Genomic DNA, 12999 nt, shown 5'->3' with positions numbered 1-12999 from the left:
TCCACATTAAGACAGACTAGGAAGAAAGACCTGGTGATCTCCTTCCAAAAATCAGCCAGTGAAAACCCAGTGGATCACAACAGAATATTGTCCTATATAGTACTGGAAGGCGAGCCACCTAGGTTGGAAGGCTCTCTACATTCCAACAACAGTGAAGATGGCACAGGACTAGGTAACGCTTTGTTCTGTTGTACATGGGGTCGCCCTGAGTTGGAGCTGACTCAATGACAACTAACAATAACCTTAGTAGTGGGATATGAAAGAGGAAAAAAGACTTGTTTGTCTGCAAGTAATTTCTCTCATTGGCATACCCTTCTTTCATACCAGTCTTGAAATAGTCATGAATACATGAAATGTTGTCTCCACATTCGCGTGGTTGTGCAGTCATTACCAGTAGACTCCTTTGCCTACGTTTCTGCTAGGAGAAGAGGACAGTAATGAGTCTCCAGGTGGCAGATGATGCGAGGCTCAGGGTGGCAGAGGTGGGTTTTGGGAAAAAAGAGTAAATGGGAAAATAAGGGTAGCTGATATGACCTTGATCTTCTTTACATGGTGGTTCAACATTTTGACAATTCCTCTGACCCTTCTTTGCCTTTTGACTCCTTCCCACTCCCTCTTCCACCTCAGTAATTTTCCTACTGAACTGCTGTTCGGCTAGAAGTGAGGCTTGAGTTTGAATTCTAATTCTAGCAATGCAGAATAATAAAAGGTGAAGGTCTCTCCTCCTCCCTCTCTCCTGGTTCTCAGTGGGCTGGATGACCTACGTTTCTGTTCTAGACACTTAAATAAAGACCTGTATTTTATGTCAGTTCCACATTCATGGTAGATTAGCAGCAACTTAATTTAATATAAAATAGAAAGTAATTGTGGCCACTACCCCGATTTCTGGTTCATCTACACTTGTACTCTGTCTTCACATTACAATGTAATTAGCCTGTGTGTGTGTGTTTGTGTGTTTGTGTGTATGTGGTTCCACAATTTTTGTCTAAGAATTCTAGAGAGTCTCTGGGTGACACAAATGGTTAATATACACCAGAGGACCTTCACAAAGTACCTACAGTCTAAGTAGTTTCTAAAAGGATCTTTCTAAACTAAATTTCTTCATGCCGTGCCCTTGTTTAAAATCTGAGTGACTTCTCGTTGTTGTTAATTGCTGTTGAGTTGATTCTGACTCATGGTGACCCCATATGTGCAGAGAAGAACTGCTCCATAATATGGTTCTCAAGGCTGTGACCTTTTGGAAGCAGATTGCCAGGCCTTTCTTCCAAGGCATTTCTGCATGAGTTGGAACCACCGATCTTTCAGTTAGCTGAGTGCTTAACTGGTTGCACCACCCAGAACTTCTCACCAATGTGTAAATAAAGTCCAAACTCCTTAACAAGGATGTTAAGGCTCTTCTGCCTCTCATGCCTGCTTATCTTATCCCTCCTCACTGTGCACACTCTAAGGAAGATGAATGCTTTGCTGTTGTTTGAATGCTTTGTCCCCTCTTTAGCTGTCTCTGTCTCCCATCTCCCTCTTCACCTGTGTAGCTTCAACTCATCTTTTAAGTCTCATCTTAGATGTCACTTCCGCAGGGAAGTCCCCCGTGACACAGCCATCACCCCCTTTCTCTGTGCTTCCGTGGTCTTTCTTTCTTTTTCAGTTTATGTGCCTCTGTACTGCTGTTGTGTGTTCAGTGGCCAGCCTCCCCCACCACTGAAAGTAAGTTAATGTCAGAGGGCTTACCTGAACTTTTTAGCATTGTCCCCCCAGAGGTAAGCAAAATGCCTGACATATACAAGATGCTCAATTAGTTCATGCTAAACGAATAAAACCAGTCTGAATTATTATTCAAAAAGCTGTCATTAATTCCATGAAGTTTCCCTTAATTGACAGTGTCTGATTTAAATTATATTATGCTACATTTCAAGCTTTTTGAATATGATTAATATTGGAGAATTTTGTATTCACTTCCATGTGTTTTTGAAGATATTGCTTTTATTTGGCTTTTCTTATTTCCCCAATTATATGGTAAGCTCTGAAATACTTTTGAAGAATTATAGTTTTATTATCAGGTACGCGCAATTACTGAACTCATAACACAAATAAAACTGCTTTACTACCTAGATTGTAATTGTTTTCATTGATTGTAAATAGGCTTTTCTAAAATGGTTTTGAATAATTTTTCAAGCTAATTCTATTGCATTTCTGTTTTTATTACTAATTTACTTATTGAATTTGTTGATATATTGCAAACATAATGTCCGTGCAGCTCCTATGAAATTATAATTGGCAGAATTAGAAATGATATTTTCCTATGGTTAATAGAGGAATTTATTAGGTAGAAGCAACCTTATAACTGTTCCAGTTTGGAATGTGAAATTACCCAGGGAATAAACCAATGATTTTGTGGGAAGAGAAGAACAGCCTCGTGAAAGACTTTCTGTATAAAAATATTCAGGGGGGGCAGGAGATAAGGATTCTTGTATATGAGTGAGGAATACTTAAGACGTGTAACTTTCTGTTAAATGTTCACCCTGTTCCTCCACAATACGCAGTTTCCTTTCCAGACCCCAGACAGGAAAAGGAACTCATAATTGGGGAACAGATGGATGGTGCAGCAGAAGTCGCTAGAGGCAGCGAATGTGCCTCATAGGGACTTTCAGGATTGCCAGAGGCCCGGTCACCCTCCAGCACAGGAGAATTCCCTCCACACACTTGAGTGCGTGAGCAGGTACCTACAGGTTGTCTATGGTCAAGCAAGCTCAGTCCACACCACCACCGTCACCATCTACAACAAAAGAGAAAAAACGACATCATCGAATATTTCTAAGAGCAGCTGCTGGCTCCATTTCAAAGTGTGCTTCACAGAGTATCCACCAAAACGATATCCTTATACAAAATCCCAGTGCAACTAAACAGTGAAAGTCCTTTTGTAATCTGACCCTATGAATGCCAGTAAATTTCCATTAGTCCTTAAACTATCCCAAGCCAGATTTGGCCCACCCTGCATGCACAGAAGGGCCAGCTGTGACCATTAATTGACCTCAGCAGAAGACACAGCAACAAGTGGAACAAATCAGGAGAAAAATCGTCACCCGGACCCTATCCTGAAGAGAGAGGTCCGACAAGAACTATGTCACCTCCTGTTTCCTGGCCACCTTCTAGAATTTTCCCTCCCCAGTGTGCCTGCACAGACGCCATCTTGCTTCCCAAATCACATATAAGCCCTGCTTTCCCATAGCTTGGATCTGAGGAACTTCCTCCCGGCTTCTTGCTTTGCGCTTTGCAATAAGTTACTTTCTCTTTCTCAAAGACCGGTGTCCAGATTATTGGCAGGTCTGAGCGCACCGGACAAGGACCCACCTTCCTGGGTTCAGTAACACTTTAGAATTATCTATAAAGGAATTTCACAAGTGTACATAGATGAAACAATTTAAAAAGGTAAAAGTCAAGAGTTGCTTTATAGATGTTTTTTAGTGACTTTTTATTCGTTAACATTTCCTAATTCCTTAACTATTAAAGATTTAAGATCTCATAATAAAAAAAAAAGGGCAATTACCACTTTTAAAAATATTCACGAAGTTGGCTACCACCAATGAACGTCCTGACAGGGAACACCACAGAGGGTCCCTGATGGAGCAGTAGAACGATGGGATGCAGAACTCAAATACTAGTAAGAAGACCAGACTTAATGGTCTGACTAAGACTGGAGGCATCCCGGAAAGCATGGCCCCTGGTCTCTCCATCACCCCAGAACTAAAATAATTTCCGAGGCCAACTCTTCAGACAGGGATTGGACAGGACTGTGGGACATAAAGTGATACTAGTGAAGAATGTGCCTCTTAGACAAGTAGATATAAGAGACCAAAGGGGTGGCTTCTGTCCAGAGGTGAGAGGGGAAGGCAGAGAGAGTTAGGAGCTGGTTGAATGTTCATGGGGAATCAGGGGTGGAGGGAAGGAGTGTGCTGTCGCAGAATGAGGTGAACGGTTGGGGTCTCATAGCAATGTATGTTAAAAAAAATAAAAAGAAAAAAAAATTCACCAAGTAATCTTAGTTGAGTGTCCCTGAAAGCAGTTAACGTGCTCAGCTGCTAACTGAAAGATTGGCTGTCTGCATCCACCCATCAGTCAATGGAAACACTGTGAAGCACAGTTCTACCCTGACAGACGTGGTGCTGCGATAAGTCAGAACCAACTCAACAACAATTTGTTAATCTTAGTTGAGTACTTTTTCTATCACACTTGGTTCTCCTGGATTTTATGATCTCTTGAATTTAACAGCAACTCTAACTTCTGGAAGGTAAATCATCCACAGTGTAAGTGAAAGCTTTTTACAATGATGAAAGGGACTTAGGGGCCCAAGGCACTAAGCAATATGACTTCAAATTGAAGTATATTCATTGTCGGAGGTTTACTCCTACAATATGCGCCTTCCGTGGTGGTGGACACCAGGGCAGGAGGTCACACTGCTTCTGGCGCTGACACATGATATTTACCTTTACAAAGTTTCTTAAGCATTCGGCTGCTAACCAAAAGGTCAGCAGCTTGAATGCACTAGCCGCTCCTTGGAAATCCTATGCAGCAGTTCTACTCTGTCCTATAGGGTCGCTATGAGTCAGGATCAACTCGACAGCAAGAGGGTTGGTTGGTTGGTTTAGTTTCCTAGGGCTGCCATGACAAAATACCATGAATGAGGTGGCTTTCAAAATCAGGAATTTATTGTCTCACAGTTCTGGAGGCTAGAAGTTTGAATTCAGGGCAAAAGCAGGGCAATACTCTTTCTATCTTCTCTAGGAGAAAATCCTTCTTTGTCCCTTTAAGTTGCTCATAGCCCTAGGTGTTTCTTGGTGTTCCTGGGCTTGTAGATGGATCCTTACATGGTATCTTATCTCTGTATGTGATCCACCCTACTCTGGTATGACCTCATTTAACTTAACTGATAACGGATAACAAAGGAAAACCCCTATTTCCAAACAACGTCATTTTCGCTGGTACAGGGATTAGGACTTCAGTATATCTTTCTGGGAGACACAATTCAATCCATAACACAAAATGAATATGATTCAATGAAAGAAATGCAAATATACATTATAGAAGATGCACATCATACACTTTTTTAAAAATTGTTAAGTTTCTTGTAGTCATTACAAATAAAAGAAATCTCATATAATATTAAACCTTGAGGAGAAAAACTCTTCAAGCCTGAATTTTATGTCAAAAAAAAAAAAAAAATTCTGTTCTTCAAGTTGTAAGAAATTTTGATTTTAAATATTTACTCATAATCAGAATTTCCTGAAAGTCTAACTGGTTTGCTTTTTACCCTTCTTTTTAGCATGGCATAAACTGTAGCTCAGTGCTTAAAAATTGCTGTAGATATAGTTAAGACGTAAATATAAATAAATATAAATGCAAATAATTGAACTACTTTGAGCCGTTCTAAGTAGACTAAGAATATAGAAAGATGAATAAGTCGGTTATTTGTCTTTAATCCATTTGACTGGCCATCATATTCGATGATGGTGTGAGTAGAGAAGGACTCTCCAGGCCAACACTCAGGTCATTTACCATGAGAGAGTGGAGCCAAATGACCTTATGGAGTGGTAATCTAATACTGAAAAATCAGTCACTGAGAACACTGTGAAGCACATTTCTACCCTGACAGACGTGGGGCTGCGACAAGTCAGAACCAACTCAACAGCAACTTGTTAATCTTAGCTGAGTACTTTTCCTATCACACTTGGTTCTCCTTGATTTTATGATCTCTTGAATTTAACAGCAACTCTAACTTCTGGAAGGTAAATCATCCACAGTGTAAGTGAAGGCTTTGTACAATGATCACACTTTGAGGACTTCTGTAGTCCTTAGGCTAACCTTTCCTAGGCTGGGTTTATGCCCCCACCCCATCTCCTGCCATGCCTCTCTCAGTGCTCCAGCCATAATGACTTTCTGTAATACCTTGAATGAGCCATACTCTTTTGCTTGTTAGATCATCCATCAGGAACCTTCTATACCAATCCCTTCGCTTCTCTTGACCTGGCTGATGCCCACTTATCCTATGATTCAACTCAGACATCACTTTCCTAGGGAAGCCATCCCTGACCAACCCTCATTCCATCTCTACACATAAATACACTCAAGACTAAGTTGAGCTCCAACCCCTCCTCACCCTCCATAGTACTGATCACTTCTTCTTTACTTTCATTACATTTGTAAGTCTTGTTTAGTGTCTCTTCCCCACAAGTCTGTAACATCATGGGTATGTTGAATCCTGAGCATAGCAGAACATCTGGCATGCAGTGGGTGGTCAGTAAATGCTTGCAGAAGGAAGGATGTAAGGAAGGAAGAAAGGGAGGGAGGGAGGGAGGAAAAGAAAGAGAGAGGAAGGAAAGACTTCTGTACAAGGTTGTGGCATCTCTCTCCTAGAAAATTTAGAAGAAGTGTGTAGACATTCCTCTGGTCTGACTGGTTAGACTCCACCATCCCTCAAGGCCCATTTAGCTCTGGGTCATGTTAAGTAATCTATACCTTCTGCAGACCTTGGCTTGTTGAAAATGCAGCTTGTGTGCAGTTCGCTGGGAAGATTCTGGAGAGAAATTGCACCTGTTAGCTCAGCTAAGGGGAGAACACATTTATCCTAATCGATTTCAGGTAATAAGGGTAAACTATGGTCAGTCACTTGTATTTGGCCCAGCTCCCTACTCTGTGAGAAGCAAGTGATAAAATCCTTCTCTGGCAGAGCCTGCATGGAGATGTTCCAGAAACTGTAGGGCATAACTCTGTGGGTAGAGGAATAAATCCACCCCTTTTGGGAAGGGATCACAACCAGTCACACAAATCTTGGCCTGGCTCATGTGTACAATTGAATTAAATGGAAGCTACAATACTCTTGACATATGTGAAGTGTTCTAGAAGGTGACTAACTTTTAAAAACTCTAACCCACAGAATAAAATGTCAGTGAACTCCCATTTAGTGATCAGGATTCTTTTAAAAAATTGCTTTATATGTGGGGACAATGAGATTATTTTCCTTTAATGTTGTTATTTTGAAATAGCATTGGGGAGAAAAACATGCAGTTACTTCTAAGGGAGGCATGTTTGAACAATGTCTTAGGAGACAACAACTGTGGTTGGCATGTTTCTGAGCAAAGTCAATTTTCTGCTCCATATATTGCAGCTCATATACTCATCTTGACTGCAACATTGAACCTTGCTCAACTTTTATTGTGAAGACTCTGAGTGCCTGGGTTTTATTCCCTTCTGGTCTGGACAGTGACCAATAGGCATTGGGTTTATGGTAAAGAGCACTAGGCTTGGGAGCCAGACGGCTGAATCCACATCCTGGGCCCACCAAGACTTCAGTTAGTTGCTGAATATCTCCCATCTCAGTTTCCTCATTTGTAAGATTGAAATAAAAATAGTACTGTTACGAGGTTTAAATAAAAAACACATAGTAAGCCCTCAGTAAATGCTAGCTATTCTTATTAAATTACTGATTTATATTCATTCTTTCCACAAATATTTATTGAGTACTTACGTTGCTATTGTTGTTAGGTACCATCAGGTTGGTTCTGACTCATAGCAACCCTTTGTATAATAGTACGAAACGTTGCCTGGTTCTGCATCGTCCTCACAATCATTGCTATGTTTAAGCCTATTGTTGAAGCCACTGTATCAGTCCATCTCATTGAGCGTCTTTCTCTTTTTCGCTGACCCTCTACTGTACCAAGCATAAGGTCCTTTTGCAGGAGTTAGTCCCTCCTGATAACATGTCCAAAGTATGGAAGACAAAGTCTCACCACCCTCACTTCTAAGGAGCATTCTGGTTGTACTTCTTCCAAGGCAGATTTGTTGATTCTTCTTCCAGCAGTTCATACTATATTTAATATTCTCCACCAACACCACAATTCATATGTGTCAATTCTTCTTTGGTCTTTCTTTTTCATTATCCAGCTTGAACATCTACTATGTATTACATTTGCTGTCTCAGAGTAAAGATTATTTGGTCAGGGAGCCTAGACCCTTTTAAGATCTCTGCACAAAAAGCTTGGAGAGATTCATATAATTCCAGACCATGAGCAAAGCTACCTAAGGAGGTAAGACATACTTAGTGACATCGTCCCAGTGTAAAGCAAATGGATTTAAATACAGAGTTGTTGTTAGGTACCACTGAGTCAGTTCCAACTCATTGCGACCCCATGTACAACAGAACAAAACACTGCCCAGTCCTGCGCCATCCTCACAATCATCTTTATTCTTGAGCCCATTGTTGCAGCCACTGTGTCAATCCATCTTGTTGAGGGTCTTCCTCTTTTTCACTGACCCTCTACTTTACCAAGCGTAATGTCTTTCTCCAGGGACTGGTCTCTCCTGATAACATGTCCAAATTATGTGAGACAAAGTCTCCCCATCTTTGCTTCTAAGGAGCATTCTGGCTGTACTTCTTCCAAGACAGATTTGTTCATTTTTTTGGCAGCCCATGGTATATTCAATATTCTTTGCCAACACCATAATTCAAAGCATCAATTCTTATTCAGTCTTCCTTATTCATTGTCCAGCTTTCACATGCATGTGAGGTGATTGAAAACACCATGGCTTGGGTAAGGCGCACTTTAGTCTTCAAGGTGACATTTTTGCTTTTTAACCCTTTAAAGAGATCTTTTGCAGCAGGTTTTCCCAATGCAATGTGTCATTTGATTTCTTGACTGCAGTTTCCATGAATGTTGATTGTGGATCCAATAAAATGAAATCCTTGACAACTTCACAATCTTTTCTCCGTTTATCATAATGTTGCTTAGTGGTCCAATTGTAAAGATTTTTGTTTTCTTTATGTTGAAGTGTAATCCATCCTGAAGGCTGTGTTCTTTGATCTTCATCAGTAAGTGCTTCAAGTCCCCTTCACTGTCAGCAAGCAAGGTTGTGTCATCTGCATAACGCAGGTTGTTAACGAGTCTTCCTCCAATCCTAATGCCATGTTCTTCTTCATATAGTCCAGTTTCTCAGATTATTTGCTCAGCATACAGATTGAATAAATATGGTGAGAGGATACAACCCTGATGCACATCTTTCCTGACTTTAAATCATGCAGTATCCCCTTGTTTTGTTCGAATGACTGCCTCTTGATCCATGTACAGATTCCTCGTGAGCACAATGAAGTGTTCTAGATTTCCCATTCTTTGCAATATTATCCATAGTTTGTTATGATCGGCATAGTCGAATGCCTTTGCATAGTCAATAAAACACAGGTAATACCATCTTTCTGGTATTCTCTGCTTTCAGCCAGGATCCATCTGACATCAGCAGTGATATCCCTTGTTCCACATCCTCTTCTGAATCCAGCTTAAATTTCTGGCAGTTCTGTGTCGATGTACTGCTGCAGCCACTTTTGAATGAATATAGAGTACTACCAACTAAATACTAGTCAGACTCTTTATTTCATTCCATGATACTATGATTTAATTCTGAAATTAATAATGCTTTCTGAATTTAAACAGCCTAAAACTATTTTCTGACAATGATCCTTTATTTAGTCAAGCCCATCCCTGAGTTCTCCTTGCCTAATACCAATTGCAGTTGCTAGCTCCCATTGTATTTCAATCTGTCTATGTAACAAGGAGGAAAAAGCATGACAATGTTTGACTAGTTTCACTTATACTCATCATCTCAGCAGTTCAGTGATCTATCCAACTACTGAGGTGGGTGTAGTGAATGCTATAGTGCCCCTCCCAGATCTCCTCTCAGGTCTAACACACTCATTCCCCCATCTGTCTGGATTGTTGGCATTTGTCAGCTTTCAGTGGGGTCTGTCACCAGGAATTTTGTTCAGTCCAAGGGAGTTTGTCTCTTCTGAGGTTATACCCTGTCCCCAGGATAGCTCACTTTCAATGATTGGTTGAACGGAGAATGCAAGATTTGACTCCTGCCTGAATTTGGGACAACTTTGAATGACCATCGCAGCTCCAGAGCTTTTCTTCAGATGGGTTGAAGCCTCTGTTGCAACTGCAATAAATTTTGGTTTCTACATCTACCCAATCCCATCTCTCACCCTCCCCCCACCCAGAGGTGTTGTGTCCAAGAGGTCTCCCCAATAAACCTTTTGCATGCAAATCTCCAACTCGAAGTCTATTTTCCAGAACATCATCCTAAGACAGGGGCCTTTGGCAAATTTTTTTGGGTATTAAATAAGTAGCAGGTATAGTGCTTAAGTGCTTTGGAAGCGAGTAAACTTCCACTCACTAGTTATATGCCTAGGACAAATTACTTAACCTCCCTGTTCCTTAGTATTTATAAAAAGGGAATTATAATAGTATGCCTCATAGGGTTAAATAAGACAATGAATGTAAAGTGTAAAAGCGTTTAGCAGAGTATCTGATGACTAGTAAGTGCTCAATAAATGTAAGCTGTAATTGCTACTATCAACATCATCATCATCTTCATCATCACTTTCATTATTGTTAAAAACAAACAAAATAAAACCCAGGGCATTTTGGTTTCACAGATTTCTACTGTTATCAAAAATCTTGATGGATAGTAACACTGGCTTAAAGTAGACTTTAGGTTGTATTGAATTGCTTCATTCATACATAACTGTGGGCTCTATTTGTGAGATGTTTGTCTTTCTCTTTCCCTACCCCGATCCCTGCATTTTTTAGTGATGGATGGGCAGACAGAGATGAAGTCATTGAAGGTTATGAGGTGGAAGCCAACGGGGGAATCACCATAAAGCTGCAGTCTCCAGAGGTCAGGTCATTTGATGATTATTTCCTGAAACTGAGGCTGGACACTAATACGAGGAATCCCTGGTTCCCTGAGTTCTGGCAACATCGGTTCCAGTGCCGCCTACCAGGACACCTTCTGGAAAACCCCAACTTTAAAAGAATCTGCACAGGTAACTTGTGTTCACAAAATAACAGCTCAGAGATTTGGTTGTCTCCTCCAGCCCGTTTACAGCTTGTTGAATGAGAGTGGAAGGTGTCAGGGTTGGAGATCCAGAGACATTAAATTGTCATCTTGATTTATAAAATAGCTACTTGAAGGTGAAAGTATGTATTGCCCCAGGGATTCATGTTCATATATTCTAGAAAGACTATTTTGATCCATGGGGAAGTAAGTGCTAAGAAGAGATCATGTAAGTAAGGGAAAGTGAACTGAGAATTCAGCTATGTATTATTCTAGTCAGAGGGAATAGGTTTTATCGCAAGCGTGCTTAGGAGATGTTAGCCAAAGCATTGTGGCAGTGCTGGTTTGATTCCTTTTTCTTTGTGACTTGCTCCCACATGCAAGTCAGGAGAAGGTGAGCTAATAACACCCTCAGCCACACCATCAATTTGGATGTATGTGGGCGTAGGTGGTAAGAAACTCTGTACCCTCATCTGTAAGCCCAATTGATGGTTTCCACTTGGACAGACACTTCCCATGTGCTGCTTGCTAGAGCCATGCCAGGAAAGGGTAGCACTTTGTTCCAGGTTCTTCAGGGGTCTGGTGAACGCCCATAGGATGCCCTATTCATTTCCCCAGTAACAAGCATAAAACAGACTTCTTAACACTGTAACTTTTAGGAGTATTTTTCTCAGTGCATAGAGACTTCAATATTGTCAATGCTGCAACGATAAACCATTGCGCCACCAAGACTCCTTTTGGTCTATCATAGTACTGTTTAAAGCAAATTTTCCCTACTGGGTTGATAACATAGCATTGAGGGCTCTACTCAGGATCTAATTAGTATTGTACTGCAGTGATGTGAAACCTATTTCCTGTAATGAGGCCAAGCAGGCATTCTCCATGAAGGTCTAGAACACATCCATTCACATAGCACCCATGTACCAAACACTGTATGCAGCAAAGGAAGGGACAGAGAAGGATATATGTCATGACCCCTGACCTAGTGGAACTTGTGATCTCTTTGGAAAAACCAGAATCTATCATATATATGAAATAAATAACACCAGAGTACAATGAGCTGTTAGACGAGATAGCATAAGAGTATGACTAATCACCTAAAAATATTTCTAGTTTCAATAACACTTAAATTTGGGTTTTAGAAAATGCCTTAAGATATAAATAATTAAACACAGTAATATATATCTTACTTGGTAAAGTTCCGCAGAGCTCATTGGGAAATTGTCTGATGTAGACCTATTTTCAATCAAGATTTTCAGCACTTTCTCAGTATGGCTTTCAGGGAGGCTGAGAAATCTAACCCAGCTAAGAGCCAGGAGAAAAAGCAACAGCTAACATGTCTATGCCACATATGTATCTCTACTGAGTTCTCTTGTCTCCAAAATAGTAGACCGGTAAAGAATGCCAATGAACCAATGTACCATCTAGTACAATCTCCTTATTTGCAAAACAAAGATGTTGAGGGCTGATGAGAATTAACCGTTTCCTTAGGTTCACATAGCTAACGGCAACAATATTATTAGAACCCACATCTCCTAAATACCACAATGTCTAATGACTTTTGGACTTACGTTTGGTTAATATGTTATCATTTAGCATTCTCCAATTGTTTCCTAAGGAATACTGTTTTCTTTCTTAAACTGTAAGAACTTTGAATACAGAGAGCTCTTGCATCCCTCTCAGCACCCTGAAAAAAACCTGTATCAGGGAACTCGGTCAATTCTGATGAACTGATTAATCAATTGATTTATATCACCTTTTATAAATCAAAATTGATTAACCTTGATTAATCAATTGATTAATTGGAGGTTTAACTTTTGTTTTTTTAAAGAAAAACTAAGGACTATTATTCTTAATACTATTTTTAATGTTTAATAGTATTTTTTTTAAAATAGGCACGTGGGGTCGCCTTGAGTTAGAATTGACTTGATGACAACGCATTTTGTTTTTGTTGTTGTTGTAGTTTATTATTTTTAAAATGGAATTATAGTTCCTTCATTCAACATTCAACAGATATTTGTTGAGCACCTACTATGTGTAAGGCTTTATTCTCTAGAGTGGAAATAAAACACAAAGCAAAAGAAGAAAAAAGCTATGTTCTCAATGACCTTAAAGTTC

The 12999-nt window shown here is 40.1% G+C and overlaps 1 protein-coding gene across 4 annotated transcripts in view; it reads left to right on the top strand.

The window, feature by feature from the left end:
- The window catches only part of GRM1 (glutamate metabotropic receptor 1), a 508344-nt gene that overhangs the window by 318954 nt on the left and 176391 nt on the right, over positions 1–12999 (top strand). For all 4 annotated transcript variants that reach the window (XM_004368848.1, XM_012554781.2, XM_012554785.2 and 1 more), the window contains one exon: positions 10635–10870. In XM_004368848.1, coding sequence (XP_004368905.1) covers positions 10635–10870 — 236 coding nt within the window. The remainder of the gene's footprint in view (positions 1–10634; positions 10871–12999) is intronic.

This window comes from Trichechus manatus, unplaced genomic scaffold (assembly GCF_000243295.1).
Source record: "Trichechus manatus latirostris isolate Lorelei unplaced genomic scaffold, TriManLat1.0 scaffold00002, whole genome shotgun sequence".
Classification (NCBI taxonomy): domain Eukaryota; kingdom Metazoa; phylum Chordata; class Mammalia; order Sirenia; family Trichechidae; genus Trichechus; species Trichechus manatus.
Note: the sequence above shows the minus strand (reverse complement) of the source record. Positions and strands in the feature narration are given on the sequence as shown.